The sequence below is a fragment of the Pteronotus mesoamericanus genome, unplaced genomic scaffold, assembly GCF_021234165.1.
Source record: "Pteronotus mesoamericanus isolate MK-2021 breed Mesoamerican mustached bat unplaced genomic scaffold, CSHL_Meso_final contig_116, whole genome shotgun sequence".
Lineage (NCBI taxonomy): Eukaryota > Metazoa > Chordata > Mammalia > Chiroptera > Mormoopidae > Pteronotus > Pteronotus mesoamericanus.
The window spans coordinates 34,881,010-34,900,646 of NW_026555027.1; the positions used below are offsets into that span (position 1 = coordinate 34,881,010).

General features: G+C 36.7%; 1 protein-coding gene across 1 annotated transcript in view; it reads right to left on the bottom strand.

The window, feature by feature from the left end:
- The window catches only part of SPATA16 (spermatogenesis associated 16), a 182,005-nt gene that overhangs the window by 34,615 nt on the left and 127,753 nt on the right, over nt 1-19,637 (bottom strand). Inside the window, exon 5 of the mRNA XM_054577053.1 lies at nt 15,283-15,430. Coding sequence (XP_054433028.1) covers nt 15,283-15,430 — 148 coding nt within the window. The remainder of the gene's footprint in view (nt 1-15,282; nt 15,431-19,637) is intronic.

Genomic DNA, 19,637 nt, shown 5'->3' on the forward strand with positions numbered 1-19,637 from the left:
ACTCTTTTCCTTCTCTCTCTCTCTCTCTCTCTCTCTCTCTCTCTCTCTCTCTCACACACACACACACACGCACGCACGCACGCACGCACACACGCGCGCTCCTGTTTCTCCCTTTCTCCTCCTGCCTTCTTGGTCAGTGCTCTTCCAAGCTGTCTCTGGCTCACTGGCGTGTTCTTCAGACATACACTCTTGGGGAATTTCTCTGTTCTGTGGCTTTAGCTGTTACCTCTAACCAAATGATCGGGGAGGGAAGCTGTAGTCTCATCTGAAAACTGTTACTGAATTTCAACACAGCATTCCCAAATGCAAACTGGGGCATTGCTTTTGCAAAATAGCACTCAAACACAGCAAATATATTCCTTAACAGTGATTTTTAAAATCTTCACAACCCCCCTCTTTCCTGCTTTTCACCAACACGTTATAAGGATAGCCATTATTCATCTCTATTATTCTAGCTTAAGAATTTGAAGCCACTAATGACATTTTACCCTCTATTTTCTAACATTGTGAGTCTCAAAAACTAAATAAATATGCCTATTGTAATACATCTCCTATTAACCCCTTTCTTTGCATAATCATTGCCCACCCTGGTCAAATTTTTGATCACATAACATCTGGATTACGAGAGTTCTCCCCCACCCCAGCCTCACTGCCACCTGTATTTATTTCATGCCAATGTATTTCCACACGGCAGCCCAATGAATAGTTCTGGAACATTGCCTTTGTCATTGTCACATCCGTCCTCGGGAACTTTAAGGACTTCTTTCCTGGTATTCAAGGTTCTCAGCTGTGTGCATCTGTTTCACAATCTATGCCTAATTCCCAGGTTTTCTCCAGCATAAACTTATCATCTGCTGTGCTGATGTCACTAAGTTGTACCAGCCTTTCTTATCCTGCTTCAGAACTTTTTTTGTGCTTTTTCTACTTACGAACACCTACATTTTCTCCCCATTTTTCCTTTATTCAATAGATCGCCATCCTTCTAGATATACATAATTTAAGTCCCGCCCTGTTTGTGAACTATTTCTTGAATATTTCATTATGCCCTTTAAAGTCTTAAAGAACATCTATACCACCAAACATGGGTATCCAACCTTTTGGTATCTCTGCGCTACGCTGGAAAAAGAGTTGCCTTGGGCCACACACTAAATACATTGCGACATGTAATCACTCTCACACACACAAATCTTACAATGTTTTAAGTACATTTATGATTTTGTGGTGGGCCCAGGTTGGACACCCCTGCTTAGAGTGATTTTCCTAATGTTTCATGGGCTATGTCTTATCTTTCCAACAAGTTTTAATCTTCTTGAAGATCACATCTTCAAGTTATGTTTATACTCCAAAAATTTGGTGCTCAGTCAATATTTGAATTAAATCTAAAAACAAACCTTTCCAAATTCTAAATTTTTATTAGTCCAAATAATAGAACTTCAAAAAATCAAAACTAATGAAATGTTCAGAACTTCTGAGGTATGACTTAATTCTTTGTACCTAAAGTTAGAAGAGAATATCACAGTCTTTGTTCTTCATCTTACTGAAATCTTAAGTGATTTTGGTTTAACTTATGAAGAGCGAATGGGGCAAAAGAATTTGTAACAGATAACTCAATGGAGTAGATGTTCAAATGAACAGAGCATTTGCCTAGGCGGCAAAATTAGTCTCGGCTTCGGGTTGTACCCTTGCTGCAGCTTGTTCTCTGGGAAATATGGACCCTTAGTCACAAAAAACTGGAAAAATAGAGAGAGTCTGGCTTAGTGAAACTCTTGGTAGCATCAGAAAAGCATCTGCAAAAACTTGAAATATTGACTGCAGATCAGCAGACTTATCTATACATAGGAAAGGTAGCTTTATGTGTTATGAAGTTAAATACCCATGAAATAAAATTTGCTCTCTCTAAAAGTAAAGTACAAAACATAGATGCCATCATCACCAGTATTTTCTGTTGGACACCTGATTATAACCATACCCAGCAGATTGCAAATGAACTTTACAAAGCAATTTAACAAAACCATCAGAGATTTTAAAATTCTAGTAGAAAAATGCAAATTTGTTAGTGTTCTATCATCACCTTTCTTTAAGTTTCACTTCCTTTTCATTTCCTGGTGTTTATGTCATTTTTCTGCCCTTTGTCCATAACAAAATGTTCTGACATTTTGAATTAGAGCAAAATCTCATTTTTAAAGGCCCAATTGCTCAATGTGGGATGGGACCATGTCGGTTTTATATGACTTCTTTTTTATTGATCAGTTTCAGAGTTTAGCTTCTACACTGACTTCATAATAACAACACTTTGTCATTTCATCCTACCAGGTCATTTTCTGAGTTTTCTCTTGTACTCCTTTTAATGCCAATATTTCCATCTTAGAAGTTATTCACAAATTCACATCAGCAAAAAAATAGCAAAAGGCAGCAATTTTGCAGTTCAGTTAGCATCATTGCCCCTACCCATAAATAATAAAACAGTTTCTACTTTTAAAAACATTGATAGCATATTTTGATTTTTGCATTTGACATGTGAGAAAACTAAATGGATAATGAATTTTTGTATAATAAATTATATTTTCCCTTTGACCTTCATTATAAATTCAGAGTTATATATGCAAGTGGAAAAAATTGGTTTTCATTACTAACATTCTCAATTTTCACACCAGGCTGCTGTCTATTTGTCCAAAACCAGTGTTTGTATATTTCCTTTTATAACCCATATATAAACTTAAAAAAAATAATTTCCACAGGACTTTTTCATAGTTCATTTCCACTTCACTTTAAATTCTTATTGATCCCAAAATTAGATGTTTAATTTGTCGTACTGTATTTATTCTGGGGAAGTTCCTTAATTCCATCAGCACCAAAGTAGATTTGAGATAATGCAAACATTAAAGATACTACTGTTCCCTTCAATGTTTATTAGACTCACAACCGGTGAAATAACAGCATTAGAACAATTAACGTGAGGATGGGGAGAGATAAGAGAGGAGAGTCAAGGGACTCATCCCAGCTGGGTGAGAATTTTTGAATGGTTAGTAAGAAACGGGGTGAATAAAGAAAACTTTGAGAGGAGTAGAGACTGGGGGGAAGGGCAGAAGAGGGTTGGTCAAGGGACTCAGGTAAGAATTATAAAAAAGTTTAGATGGTTATTAAGAAATGGAAGAAATAAAATGGACAGCACAGAGAGACAAAGAGATAGATAAATAGCTCTGTGATAAATAGCTTCAATGATGTGGAGAATAGAAGTAGCAAATACCCAGTTAAAATTCTTGAGTAAAAGAATAATAAGAATTAAAAGACTGGAGTATTAAAAAATAGAGGGACAAGATTCTTTCAAATATAAAGCACAATGACTCTAAGCAAAAATAACTACACCAAAACACATCTCAGTTAAACTGTATAATATCAAACAAAAGCATAATTTTAAAAGCACCAGAAATAAAAGATTACCCACAAAGGAATGAAGATTGACTTCTCAATAGCAAAGATACAGTCAGATGCAGTAGAATAATAACTTTAATGTGTTAATTTTTCAATTTAGAGTTCTATATGCAGCTTACTGTTATCCAAGAACCAGGGTGAGTTAGAGATATTTTGGACAACCAGAAACAGAGTTTACTACCAACAGACCCTCCCTTACTATAGGAACTTTTAAAGATGTACTTTACAAAGAGTAAAATGAAATTCAGAATGACTGAAATGTAAGAAAAAACTAGTAGACACGTATATAAGACAACTATAGATAAATATTGCCTATGTGAAAACAATTATCACTACAATAACTAATTTTGGGAATAAGGGAAAAAATCAAGTTAGAATAAAAAATGGGATTTATGTGTTAGGGCATAATTTTAGTTAAAATATTCTAAGACCTGTATCTTGTTGAGTAAAGATGATCATTAAAAATTTAAATTCTATTGTGATATCTATGCATATGAAGTATCAAAACTAATCCTTAGAAAAAACCCAGAAACATAAGTTATATTTGTAAAACTGTAGACAGGAAAAATAAAGGAAAAAACCTTTGAAGAATATAAAAGAAGGAAAGTTAGGAGGGGGAAAATCTCATGGAATAAAAAGCCCAAAACATGGTAGAAATAAACCAAATCAACAAAGATTTATTTAGCACTTCCTATATGCCAGATACTATTCAAGCCAATGGGCTATATCAGTAAACAAAACAGACAGAAATTTCTGTGTTTCAGAGACTTATATACTGGCTGGAAAACTCAAACAAGTGAGAAATTGTCAAAAGACAGAGATTGACTAAATAAATAAGTAAAGAAATAAATGTTTAGTTATGTGTTATTTTTAAGAGAATATCAAATAAAAATCACACAATGTTGAAAGTAAAAGAATGTGAAAATAAATACCAGAAAAATACTAGTAAGAATAAATTAATATTTTAATATTAATATCAAATATATTTTAATATAAAAAGCATTATTAAGTCCAAAGAGCATAATTACTTAACGATAACATACAATTCATAAAGGAAGTTTAACAATATTAAAAGTGTATGCACTTGAAGTTAAAACTTAAGAAGTAAAAATTGGTAGAACTATTAGAATTAATTGACAAATCCACCACCATTGTTGATTATTTTAACACATTTTCTATATATTTATTAATCAAGCAGATAAAAAATAAGTGGCTTATCCAGAAGACGTGGGTAATTTTCAAGCTTGAACTAATGGACACATAAAAAACATGCATCTGATAATGAGTAGTCTTTATAACAAATGATTCTGGAAAAACTGCATATCCACATGTGAAACGTATCAACAGAGTGAGAAAGCAGCTTATGAAATGGAAGAAAATATTTGCAAATCACATATCTGATAAGGGGTCAATGTCCAGAATATTTAAAGAATGCCTACAACTCAACAACAACAACAACAACAAAATAACTTAAGTAAAACATGGAAAAAGATTTGAATAGACATTTCTCCATAGAATATATGCAAATGGCCAATAAGCACATAAAAAATGCTCAATATCACTAATCATGATGAAATGCAAATCAAAGCCACAATGAGATAATACTTTTCACCCATTAGGATGGCTATTTAAAACAAAACAGAATAACGACTATAAGCAAAATATATATACTGTATAACTCAGCAATCTTATTTCCAGGTATATTGTTTAATATGAAATACATATATTCATATATATATATATATATGAATGTTGAAAATAACCACTAACTGGAAACAGCACAAATGTTTATACCTAGAAGAATACGTATATAAATTCTGAACTATTCATATAATGGAATATTGCATAACAATAAAAACAAACCAACTAAAGCTTTTTGCAACATGGATGAATTTCATAAACAGAGTATTGAGCAGTGAGAGCCAGATGTAATGCTGTGATTTCATATTTACAATGTTTCAAAGCAGGCAAATTAAAGTTCAGACTTTAGAAATGCATAGTTAGGTGATAACTCAAGAAAAGTAAGGAAGTCATTATTTTTTTTTTTTAGATTTTATTTATTTTTTTTTAGAGAAAGGGGGAAGGAGGGAGAAAGAGAGGAAGAGAAACATCGATATGTGAGAGACACATCGATTCGTTGTCTCTCACGCTCCCCGAACTGGGGACCTGGCTGGCAACCCAGGCATGTGCCCTGACCAGGAATCGAACCTATGATATTTTGGTTCGCAGGCCAGTGATCAGCCCATTGAAGCTACACCAGCCAGAGCAGGAAGTCATTATTCTAATAATCAGGACAGTAATCACCTTGGTGGAGATAGGGAGTGGTTTTGGATTGGGAATGGGCCTGTTGAGGATATATGGAGAGCTGGTAATGTTTTATTTTTTGACTTGATGCTTGTTCTGTAATAATTAGTTAACGTGTATTTGTTTTATGAATTTTTAGATGTGTAATACTTCACAGTAAAACGTTTTTAAAGTATAAGAAAAAAATGCAAGTACTTAGATGAGACTCTATTTTAGGCATGAAATGTAGTGATTATCTGTAGATTGACCACAGGGTCATCAAGAAATGCTACTAAATTGTAAGTTAACTGTGAGGCAAGTATTAAAGCTGAAGTCAATGGGACTCAAATGCTGAATATGCAAAGCTAAATTTAAAAAGGATAACACTATAAACAGAAATTCCTAATTCTGTGCAAAATTCACATGTAGAATTTAAAATTGAGAAAGTAGAGACATTATTTTACATGACTGGGAGTTAAGGCTTTAGTATTTTTTTTTTACTTCATTATTATTTTTTAAATCTTTAGTCATATTTTATTTTTCAATCACAGCTGACACACAATATTATATTTGTTTTAGGAGCACACCCCAAGAGTCCAACACTATATAAATTATTAAGTGATTATTCCAATAAGTCTCATACCCACCTGACACCATACAGTTATTAGAATATTATTGACTATATTCTCTTTGCTGTATTTTATATCCCCGTGACTATTCCATTACTACAAATTTGTACTTCTCAGTCCCTTTACCTTTTTTACCCAACCCCCCAGCCCTCCTCCCATCTGGCAACTGTCAAAATGACCTCTGTATTTATGAATGTTTCTATTCTGCTTGGTCATTTATTTTGTTTTTTTGATTTAATAGTTGATAGATATACAGGGTCTGAGAGAAGTAATATCTGCTTGAGTGTGTTTGGTAAGGTAATAATATGAATGTGATAATTTATAGTTTAAATTTGAACATTTCACCTAAAATGTCATACGGTATGTTCGAGTATGAAATTGTTATGTTACAGAATTACATTCTTATGATTTTTGTAATAAAAGATTTAATAATAAAAAGGGGGCATTATTTGTGCCAGACCCCATATATTTACTGCCACTTTATTGTTCAAAATTTTTTCTTTTTCTTCTTAAAGAAGTTCCTTAACATTTCATGTAATACTATTTTGATGGTGACGGACCTTACTTAGCTTTCTCTTGTCTGGGAAGCTCTTAATATGTCCTTTGATTCTAAATGCTACCTTTGCTGGTTAGAGTAATCTTGGTTTGCACTATTATAGATGCTCCCCATATCCTCCTCCTTGGACATCCTCCCTCTCTCTTCTCCTTCTGGCACCCCCATGATGCAAATGTTGGTACACTAAAAGCTGTCCCAGAGACTCCTTACGTTAGCCTTATTTTATTTGTATTTTTTTTTCTTTTTGCTGTCTGGTTCATTTTTTTCTTCCTTATATTCCAAATTGCTGTTTTAATTTCTAGCTTCATTTACTATACTGCTGATTCCCTGTAAATTACTCTTCATTTCAGTTAGTATGTCCTTCATTTTGGACTGGTTCTTCTTTATGGTTTCCATGTCCTTTTTTATACTGTTGAAGTTCTAAGTTTATGTATTCCTTCCCTAAGATCATTGAGCATCCTTATAGCCAGTGTTTTAACTCTGCATCTAGTAAATTGCTTGTCTCTATTTTATTTAGTTCTTTTTCTGGAGCTATGTTCTTTTATTGAGACATGTTTCCTTGTCTCATAATTTTGGCAGGTTGCCTATGTTTGTTTGTGTGTGTTAGGTAGAGCTGGTACATATCCTGCTTTTGCTGGAGTGGTCTAATGTGGTAGGTGTCCTGCAGGATCCAGTGGCACGCCTCCCCGTTCACCCAAGCTGATGCACTCCCTCCCCATGTGGGCTGTGTACACCTTCCCATTGTAGTTGAGCCTTGATTGCTGTTGGCATGTCAAGCAGGTCAGCTGTTAGGACTGGCTGAGACCACCATGGAGATCAGCTATGCAGGGACCCACCCCACAGACCAGGACCTACTTGAGCCCCTTGAGCTATTGCTTGTGGAGATGTTTGGGTGGTGCTTTCACGTGGTCTGAAGCTGTCTACGAAGTGAGCTGTTCTGGGGCCTTCTAGGAGATGCAGGGCAAGGTCAGCCACTGCCTGTGTTCTGCCTGGGGACACCAGGCATGAGCTGCAAAGTGATCTGCAGATGGCTGCCACTTGTGCTGGGCTTAAAGGTGCCAGGAGAGGCCACGCTGTAAACGAAGGCCAGCTGTCACTAGTTCCAGGCCTGGGGCCACTTAGTGAGAGGTACAGGCACGCCAAGGACAGATGCTCCTTGTTTGGGACATTTTAGGAAAGTCTGAAGCATGAGCCAAGATAGGCCATTTGTATAGAAAAGTCACTGGCAACAGCTTGGGTGGGCCCACAAGTGTCTCGTGTGGTCTCTCAGGGAATCACCTGGGCGGGGGGGCGAACTGTGTGAGCCAGGTTGATGGAGGCTTAATTATGGTACCCCACCTGCCAGCTCTGTTGGGAAAAGGCTCAGGAAAAGACAGTGGACTCTTCCGGCACTCTGTCTGGGAGAAAGCCACCCCTCCCACTTTCTTCTTGATGCCAGACACTTTTTTACTCCCCATATGTCCCTGGTGCCTTTTGAACTGCTGCCCCAGGGATGGAACAAAGAGGGAGTGAGTGTGAGTAAGAGCAAAGAGCCGTGTGTGGGCTCTTTAGGAGTAATTGCCTGGGACTCCAGAAGCCCTCCATTTCCCTCAGCCACAACGCGCTCTGGTTTTTACAGCCAGAAGTTATGGACTTCTCTTCTCAGCACTGGGACCCTGGGCTGGGGGTCCGGTGTGAGGCGGGGGGTTTCGGCTCCTCAGGGGAGACCACTGCAGCAGGGATATCCCTCCCAATTTTTATCCACCACACATGGGTATGGGACGTGCCCATTCTACATCTCCACCCATTTACCATTCTCAGTGTGGCTTCTTTATATCCTTAGTTGTAGGATTTCTGTTCAGCTAGATTTCAGGTGGTTCTGAATGATGGTTGTTCCATAGTTTAATTGTGTATTTGATGTGGTTGTGGTAGGATGCCCCATCTTTAGGGATTTTCATGCTTGACTGCATGATTTGTTAGATGGGAGCACCTAATGATTGGCTATAATGTTACAGAGTGGCTAGATTAGGCAACATTAGTAAGTGTTCCAGGAAAAATAAAGCCTTATCACATTTACTTCACTACGCCTTACTGTTAAAATTAGCTGTCTGTTTTGAAATGGTTATGAAGTTTTTTTTTTATGCAGTCTGGGAGAACTGGAGATGGATAAAAACCTAAGAAACTGGCATAGCTACCAAGACTGACACTGGAAAGGGACTAATCTATCTATTTATGGGGGAATAAATTGCAGGAGTGTATCTGGATTTCTTACAGTGGGAAAGGAGGCTTGGATGGAAACTGCTATTTGTGTGTGAGTGTATTGCAGGATTTTACTGAGCATTATGAATACAATACCTGTAATACCTGCTTCCTGCACGTATCTCATTCCAACTGCTCCTTGCCCCAGCCCATTGATTGCTCTCAAGAGGCTACATTAAAAATTTATATTACTTCAACTTATTTTTGGATTGTTGACTTGCATTTTCAAAATGCAGCCCTGTCTGTCTTCAGTCAGATCTCATAAGAAAACATATTAGGCCGGATGCACGACAGTTCCAGGGAGGTCCGGGAGGAAATCCATCACAGAAGGTGAGACACATGAGACGATGGGGACCAGAGGCAAACGGGGCTGTGACCTGCCACTGCAAAGGACAGTGACCTGCCCTTTGAGGAGTGTTTATTTTCATAAGATAGAACAGTGCCAAAATACCACATTTCCCATTGGGAAGACCAACATTTTAATATTTTAAGAATAGAGGCTTTAGGTCCATATATGAGGGATTTTGTTACTTAGTGAATGATTCTCTGTTTCTAACAAGAATTCTGTTGTGCAAATATAAGATGATTTATCGTCTTTATAACCGATCTGGCTATAACATTTTCATGATAATATTGGGGATGTATTTTCTTTAATTTTATAACCTCTTCCATTTGAGAAAGCAACTTATAAGAAGGAAAATAGTCTGATCTTGAAAACTCTTGATCATGATAAAATTATAATATTTTAAAGAAGAAAGAATAAAATGGGAAATTTTAACTTCATCTTTTAGAAAGCATAAGAATGTATTATCCTTACTGGTAAATGATGACTGAACAAGAACAACGTTATAAATTTCAGTGAAAAGCAATTTTTAAAGGTCTATTTTAAAACAATATATTATTTCTCTGAACATACAAATTCACTCTTGGGAGTTAAATTACATTGGAAAGACAAAATATGACTCTATCCATCAAAGTGTTAAAGTAATTGATATCTTATCTAGAAAACTTTTCTATTAAACATTACTAACCACAAATCCATTACTGAATATTTATTTATTTAGCAAATAAATCCTGGTATTTTCATCAAGAGAAGACAGGATATGCTTATGGTATTACTTTATTATTATTAAAATACAACCATGCAAGAATAAGAATTATACAGGATTACATTATTTCATTGGAATATATGAATAGAAATCTCAAGCAAAATCTTTATAAATGAAAACATAATAATTCTGGGGCTGGTGAGTTATTATTTGTTTTAGATACCCTGACTACTCTGCATGAATCAAACTGTATTTTTCCTTAAGTAAGAAAAATGAATAGCTACAGTGCTAAAAATTCAGTAATTTTTTTCTCCATGAAACATAATGCAATACAGCTCTATTACAATATGGATTTAAGATTTTAGTGGGCCTTACCATATTCACAAAACAGCAAAGGATGCACAGTATGTTCCTGGGGGTGTACAAGCCTGGCTGTCCCAAAACGCAGATTTGAATTTTAACCCTCCTTTCTCGCTCTCACAGAAGTTATAAGGACACAATAGTCCTCGTGCTTACCTGAAGTGGGTTTTTCTTATAAGAAATCATTAATTTAGTTGGCCTATTTAATTAAAAAATTAAAATATTTACATTTATATGTATTTAACAATGGACTTATTTTTATAGTTTTTTCCCTTTGAATCTGTTTTTCATGTGAAAATTCCTGATGAGGGTGACTGTGAATTGTGGGCTGGCTAGAGAGAAAACACCCAGGGGACCTCTGTCATGAACGTGTTCTCTCTCTGCTCATTGCCACCTCCTCTGCCAGCTATTGCTGGGCTCACAGCGCAGTCACATGACCAGGGAGTAATGAATTCAGTGCTATCTAGGCTTGATGAAGGTGACCTGGAGTTTGGCCGAGTTTCTGAGTTAGAGGTTTGTCTGCCAGCCCCTGCTGGGAGAATTAAATGTGTTAGTCTCCAAGTTTTAATGATAATAGCTACTTATCCAGGAAAACTTTGATAGGCTGACTCCTCATCCAAGATCTTCAAGGTACAGATATTATGACCTTCATCTGTTATTACAGATATAATATATCTATATGATATGATTGATAGTATGGCTATTTAGATGAGCTCTATAATCTAGAACCCCCTACTATGGCTTCAATTACTCATGCTGCAGTGAAAACTACCTAACTGTGTTCCACCTTTCATGGGGCAGCAGTGTCTCTCCTGAAATGTTATCTTTCTGGATGGGCACAAACACATGTATATGAGAACATCCACCTGTAGCTGTCTGCAGAAGGGTGAGTGAATGTGAGGTAGGGGAGGATGTGCACAAACTCAGTGTTTCTGAGAATGGAGCTGATTTCACAGGGTGGAGGGTTTATTTAGTCACTGAGAACTCATTGTGCACATTGTAGAAGGAGTAGTAAGCTGCTTACTTGTTATGATGTAAGGCAGTGTATTAGTTAGAATAAAGCTACCTGATTTTACAAACAACCCCCAAATCTCAGTGATCTACAGCAAAACAAGCTTGTTGTTTTCTCACGTGGGTATTCAGTGGGTGACCTTCCACATGGTTATTCAGGGATCCAAGCTTCTTTTGTCTCGTGGTTTCTTTAGTTTCATGGTCCTGTCCACTTAGTCAGTGGCTAGGGAAGGAGAGTCCTGTGTGGTAGGGTGTTATGGGCCAGGTTTGGAGGTGGCATACATTATTTCTGCTCACATTCTGTTGGCCATTATTCAGTCACAAGCCTGACATAACTGTAAGGGAGATTGAAATATATTCTAGTTGCATCATGAGGGGAAAAATAGTTTGGTAAACAACTAGCCACTTTTTGCTACTTTTAGTGGCAAGGACTTCTATATCCAAACTGCTGCCTTCTCTTTTTTCTCCTCCATCATTCTTTTAATTAGAGTCAGCTTTCCACTGCACAATTAGAATTAGGTTTTAATTGAAAATATTACCTAGAAAATACAGTCAAACATTTACTCTGAAGTGTAATTTAATAAAGTCAGACCCTTTCTTAGGAGCAGGTATATTCTAGCACTGCCTAGAATAGTGTATGGAATATAGGTTTGATGAATGTATGAATGGATGAACAAACCCATCTTCATTGTAGAACCTCTTCTTGTTCAGAGGATCTTGCCATTCCAGTGCATGAAGAAAGGGGGAAGAGAAATGGCAGAATAACACAGCAAGTTATAGAGGGTGTAGAGAGGATTTCTAGGGTAAGACTCAGAAGGCGTCTGGGTTTGCAAGTCAGCATTCTGGCAAAGAGAGAAAGATAGCAGAAAGTGGCTCTAATTTGGGCCAACTTATGTCTTAGGCATGGTTTTTGTGTATATAAAGAAACATCTGCACCATAAGGAAGCATGGGAAATGCATATAGGTGCCCTTCGAGTCCTCTAGTATGTCTTATAAATGAGCCTATCATTGGCTCTGCTCAAGCCAACAAAGTTGATCTCAACTTGCACTAACCATGCAATAAACAGGTGTATCAACCTGCACTAGACTTCAAAAGGGGACGGTTTCCTCATATGCTCACTGTCCCCTTTGAACACTGGGTATATTTGAGTTCCATGAAAGTTGAAACCAGACCACGGGGAGAAGAAAATCCCATGGAAAGAAAGAGGAAGAAAGCTTATGAATTTGTTTAGATAGTTAACTGAAGAGCAACTAAATGATTGGATAAACCCCAGCCCGGGATGAGCTAGAATATATCTGGGAAGACCAAAGATGAATATGTATAGGTAAAACAAAAAGAGTCTTATATTTTAAATATCTGCCACCTGATTGCCCAGTTGCACCTGGTTCATGACTATTTGTTGAAATATAAACCTGAACACATTTTTGACAGGATAGAAGCTTCTTAAATTCTATCAGGTGGATAGAAGGAAAAACCTGGTTTTGGGGAGTGCCAACAAAACAAGGTAGCTACTCTTCCAGGCCCTATCTCCCTTGTGTGACTCACTTTCAAACTATTGCCTTTGACTATTCAATGGCTGCCATAACTGCCGTTCTGCACCTCCTGTGAAAGATATCCAGATGCTAAAGATAGCACTTCACTTTCCCTCTTCTTACACTTTGTGCCTTCACTCACCTTGGAACTACCTGGAGAAAAATAATCCATACTACTGAGACTGTGCACATGCTGTTATCAACACCGGTTTCACCATCACTCCAGCAGTGGCTTTGGGGGAGGACATTTTAATCGTTTGCAACAGAGGCAAGTAAGGCCATCAGTGCAATAGCGTGGTTAGCCCAAAGAACAGGTTCTACAGGCCAAAGAACCTAACCGGTCCCAAAGAAATGTAAAAATCTAGACTGCCTTTTCGACCTCCCTTTCTTCCTCTAGAAGCTGTGTCTTTTCTACGTTCTTCTATAGCACTGTCATACTCCAGCAATTAGTAGTTATAAAATAATAGAAACATTCATTAATAACTTCTAATTATCTTTTCATCCAAAGTATAATATCCTTCAGCATGAGTCATCTTGCCAACAGATCATAATTCATCATGATAACAGGTTTGATAGAGTTACATGAGACATGAATCTGGCTCATTAATGTTATTATTGTTTTTAAACTATCAGTAACAACAGTGCCTCCTAAGTATTAATTAATCTTCATGCCTTCTCTGTGAAGTAGGTTAAATATAACTAAACTCATTATACCAGTAGAGGATTGGCAAACTGGTGATCTCATCAATGAACCTCTCTCCTTATTACCAATGGAGCTGAGAATAAAGTGGAAATAGCTGAATCTGATTCATTTTCTATGACCCTAGATAGGCATGACTTTTGTTTTCTATTAATGTTCCCCCCAAACCCCTTCAAAGTATCCATAATAAAATAATAAATGATTTATAACAATTAACAAAAAAATGTAAGTTCTGAAACATCTTTCTCTGTTTCTTTGCACAATGCTCAAATGAAGTAAATAAGCATCAATGGTCATAATAGCATGCATTGCACTTTCTTCTCTTTCCTTTTCCTGCCCTGAAATTCTCATTGCTCCTTAAGGGTTCACTATTTAATGACCACGGGATAGAATTATTTACTGCGTTTCTTCTGAAGAGCTTAAGGTATAGTAGGTAAAAAAAGGACTCCCTGAGACCTAAGGTTAATGTTTACATCACATCTCTGCTCCGATCAGGTAGAGATAGTGTAACTCAAGGGTAAAGTCATGGGTTTAAATACAGGGCCTGATGCCACCAATTTACTATTCGTCTTTGAAAAAGCTATTTGTTTTCTCTATTTGTTGTTTTTCTTGTCTCTAAATGAGGATCATCTTACTCACTTCATAAGTTATGGGAATAACAAGAGATAATGGATGTAGAATGCCAGGCATGTTAAAAGTGATCACTAATGGAGTACGTTATTTATCATATAAATCAGTGGCTGGGCCTCAAAGCCCTGAAAAAAGGCATGAAGGGGCCTTAATGAAGGGGCATGAAAAGGATGTGATATGAGGTAAATGCATTTAGGGATTTTGCTTAACACGGTAATTATTGTTAAGAACTATTAATTTAGTACAAGAAAATCTATGTCTTAATTCTGAGTAACACTTGGTACACAGTAGATAGTAAAAAGTATTTTTGAATGAATGATTAAAAGCAAATCGCTTCCAAAGACAAAAAAGAGGGAGAAATGAACAATACTAGTAATGTTGTGTCCTCTGTGCACATTTGGCTGTCCACGTCTCGTTTGGATACCGTGATCCAAGAACATAAGGAAAGAGGGAGGTCTGAGGTGTGAGATAGATGGAGGAAGGAAAATAGAAATAGCAGGAACAAGCACTGGAAAAAAAAATCCATCTTCAAGAAAATACTATAATCATCTAGTTTACTGAGGAAGGATATGGAGAAAGGTGGTATTTTACCAAAGGTTATTTCTTTAGTTTTAAAAATCTTAGCATTTCCAGGTTTTATTCTTCATTTAAAATATAGAAACATGATGGTACAGGAATATTGCACTAGACCCATAAGGTGGGCCTTACTTAAAACCTTAAAATAACTTCTTATCTCTGCTCCTCAGATTAAAACATCATACCTCTAAACCAAACAATAAATGAATAAACCAGAAAATGGTTCTCTATTTGTTTTAATGGAAATAAAGTATCAGCTGATAACTTGAAGATATTGAATCTTACCTGTGTAGATACATTCCACATATGCAGGGTGAGTTTTTGCGAAAACTTCTTTTACTTTTTCTACTTTATCAGCCTTGATTTTTGTTGCAAATGGTGTGTACATAACTGAGAACGAGTCTGCTCTGGTGATGGCTTCTTCAATCATGGCCTGAGAAGAGGCAAACCACCCACTTGGCATCAGAAACAACATATGACTTTTTAAGAATGTAAAATAATATAATTACCTTTATGGATGATTTAAAAATCAGTATACTGTACTGCAAAGATAACATATTTTGGTTTTGAATATTCATTAGAGTGAAATTTTAATTAATTCTGGAAATACTATTTCATATTAAGAAAACCAATTAAATGAAGAAAGTTTGTAAACAGACACCTTTAAATTGTGCTTTCTTCGAGATAAAAATAAAAATTCTCTTTTCTAAGGTGTCATTTTTTACTTGATTTAAAAAATTAAATACTTAAGTCTACCATAATTATCTTACAGACATTGATGAGCAATTTGTACTTAAAAAAAGCTAATTGAAGTATCAAGATCTAAGTATTTTCTATAAATAACATGACAAACTAGACACACCAGATTATTTTCTTCTTCTAATATGTGGAAAAGCCTTCCAGAACAAGATAAACCTTCTCAACTTCCGCCCAGCAAAGCTTCCCTTCCCTCCAAATCACAATAACTGTTTGAGATGAATTTGCCTTTTTAAGTTTTAAGAATTTCTTTAAATGTTTTGTTCATATGTCATCCTTGATAAAGCCTGCCATCATCTTTAACTTACTGTTTTAAGTAGGTCCATTATTATTTGAAACAAACCAAAACGAAAGTTGTGAGAAGTTTTAAAAGGATTTTATTTTTTCCTACAATTTGGCCTTCTAATGAGGCTTGAACACTGAATTAAAAGTGGAAGTGTCTATAGTTATCTTTTCTAAAAATAGCAAAAAAGCATATTACAAAAATTTGTATTTATGTATAGGAACACATTTTTTCCCTAATAACAGACTGCCAAAAACCAATTAGGAAAAATAATAGATTTGAGCTTTCTAACAAAGAAAAACCCAGCAATTTACATTAATATGGCATAGTATTTTGTAAACCAGTTTCTGATTGATATTAAAAGCAACAAGGAGTTGACTTTAACTCGAGAAGCCTAATTTAACTTATTCATTGCCAGCTCCCTGCCTTGGTGACTTCAGTGGCCTCTATGGTCATCTGCATTGTGTGTAAAAGAGCAGCTTTGCAGAAATTTTCTGGTTGCAAAGGATCCTCCTTTCCCTGGGACTCCAATTAGAAAATGATGTAAATTTTCTCCTTTACATTTTACATTTGTTGTGGGTAAATGTCTGAATGGCTGAATGAAAGAATTTACATTGCCCACAGCCCTGTCCTTTCCAGGTTGGAGGACCTGGAAGGAAACAAAGAATACAGCGGCGGCACCAGGCCCAAAGGCAGCCCTGGGATGAGGCGGCATGTGTGGGGCAGGTTTGGGATGCCAAGGCCTAGATGCCAACTCGGGACTTCTAACACCGTAACACAGGCACAGGATGGGAATTCAGAGATGTGGGTTAAGAAGTTAAACGAGGTGCTTAGACATCAGGTCCTGGTCCTCCAGCAAAAATGTAGATTCTTTAGATTGAGTAGGAGAATACTTTCTCCAGATTGGTGCTGACATATATATTCGCCGCTGGAACCAATCCTGGGATGGCCCATTCAGACCAAAAAAGCAAGCAGTAGTACCTAGATGCATGTGGAACGACGTGGTGGAGAGAGAAGATGTTCTAGACCCCAGTTCTAAGGTCGCAATCTGACTTTACCACTTTTTGTAAGCTGTTCTTATATCAGTTGGCTCTGGCAGCCTTAACAAACTATCACATACTGGTATAGTTCCAGAGGCTAGAAGTTCAAGATCAAGGTGTTTGCAGGGTTGAAACCTAAGGTCTCCCTCTTTTCCATTGGCAGCTTCCCCCTGTGTCAGCAGCTATGCTGGATTAAGGCCCACCCAAAGATTTCACTTTAACCTAAATACCTTATTTGCAAATACAATCACAATCCCAGCATTGGGCTAGGACTTAAGCATATGAATTTTGGGGGACATAATTCAGACCATAAGAGTTCCTAACACCCAAAGAGCTTTTCTGATGGTGTCTTTGAGTGCCTTTCAATCTGGATCAAAAAATTTAGTGAACGATTCCCCTGCTGGGACTATACCCTGAGAACACCAAAACGCCAATACAAAAGAACCTATGCACCCCAATGTTCATAGCAGCACAATTTACAATAGCCAAGTCTTGGAAGCAACCTAAATGCCCATTAGTAGATGATTGGATCAAAAAATTATGGTACATATACACAATGGAGTACTACTGTTGTATTCTGTTTTCTGCTGTATATGCAGCAGAAAGAAAAAAAGAAAGTACTAAACTTTGCAACAGCATGGATGGAACTGGAGAGCATCATGCTAAGCGAAATAAGCCAGGGGGCGAAAGACAAATACCATATGATCTCACCTATAAGCGGAACCTAACCAACAATGCAAAGATGCAAGGAAAATATGACCAGCAACACTGAAAGGAAAAGAAATCAACAGAGACAAGAGAGAAGGGGGGGGCAGGGAAGGGGAAGGGAAGGGGAAAGTCAAGGAACATATAGCGAGGACTCATGGACAAAACCAAAGGGGAAGAGCGGAGGGAGGGAAGGTGGGAGGGGGCAAGGGAAAGAGGTGGGGGGGAGTCAGAGACAAATGTATTTAAAAAGTAAATAAAAAAAAAATTAAAAAAAAATTTAGTGAAGGGATTTAATTCTCTAGTTTTCTTCCAGAAAGACATTAACAGTATCCCTGTAAGACCAGGATAGAAGAAAACACTTTCTCCATCTCATTTCTTTTCCAATTGCTGGCAGCTTCAATGACTTCTGCAGGGTAGCTTTGCTAAGCCATCTCACAACAGGGGCAGTAAGATTTGTGCCCAAGAGCCTACACCAGCTTTTTTCCATGTGGCAGAAGTGTGGTTTTTGTGTGGCAGCTTGATCTGCTCGTTTAAGGCTTTGCATTCAGGCTTTCACGGAGCTCTCCCCGTAGGAGGGTGTGTGCTGGAGGGCAGCCTCCCACTCTTCCCGCTCGGAGCCAATAGGAACGGGGTCCTTCCGTGGCTTCAGCCCTCTGTCTTGAAGATAGGTAAGAAAGCAGATGAGTGAGCTGAGTGTGCATGTAAGACTAAGTAAGAATTGAATTTTCCATGGAGGTAGTTTCTCAAAGGAAATTATAGTCCAAAGTATACATATTGAAAATAAAGTAGAAATGAGGATACAGAAAATGTATTTATCAGATCCTGACACATCCTTGCTGTGTTTTAATGAATTAATATTTTTTGTTCTTCTGGAGATAAACAGTCTTAAGACTTTGAACCTGTCTCATATTGCTCTTGCAAAAGAATTGATACCTGTGTCTCCAATATATATGTATTTCTAGTACATCATTAAATAACTCCTTAATGAAACAACTTTGAAAGAAATTTAGTTTTATTAAAATCATGGGGATTTTGGGTTAGATACCAAAATATCAGGTTTTCATTTTGTGATGGTAATTTAGAGTTCGGCCTGTCTTTCATGAAGGCTCTATTATGTGCATATTGAAAAATTATACTTAAGGATTTTTAAAAATGAGAATATTTGGTAATAATTATAGATATCAAAATGTAGATTTTAATTCACTTTTTATGATTAGTCAAACATGTTCCTTGATTTGAAAATAAAATAGAGGAAGAGACCAAATAAGAAATTATAGCTTGTAAAAAGTAGCTGTGCTGAAAATGAAGGCAGATCTCAAATGATAGTTTAAAATTTGACAAAAATTTTCTGCAATTGGTTCATTATTTCCCAATGTATGAGTTTCTCTGGTGTCAATAAACATTGTATATGTACAGAGAATGGGGGAGACAATTAGTCCATGTGTCCTATTAAGTGTACATTGCTGTTAATTACGCTTCCTCTGCTACTACAAAAAAAAAAAAAAAAGCTTGGAAATTAGGTGTTGAGCACAGGGGTCCTAATAACTCTCCATCATTATCCTCACATTTATCAAGTTTTAAAGCTTATACTAACATAAACCAAGAGTATTAAGTTGGCAGCTCATTTCCTCTACATACAGTAACTTATAATAATTTATCCTTGTACTTCAGCTAAGCAAAAAGAGCCGCTTGCTACCTCAGAAATCAGCTTGCTTAGAATAACTGTATAACAAGACACTCAGGAAGAGACAGGGGAAGAGAAGTTCTCTATCAAGGGTAAAGAAAAAAAACAATCAAAGTAGAGGGAAAAGATTATTAATAGAGAAAAAAAAATTCATCTCCTTCTTTTAAAC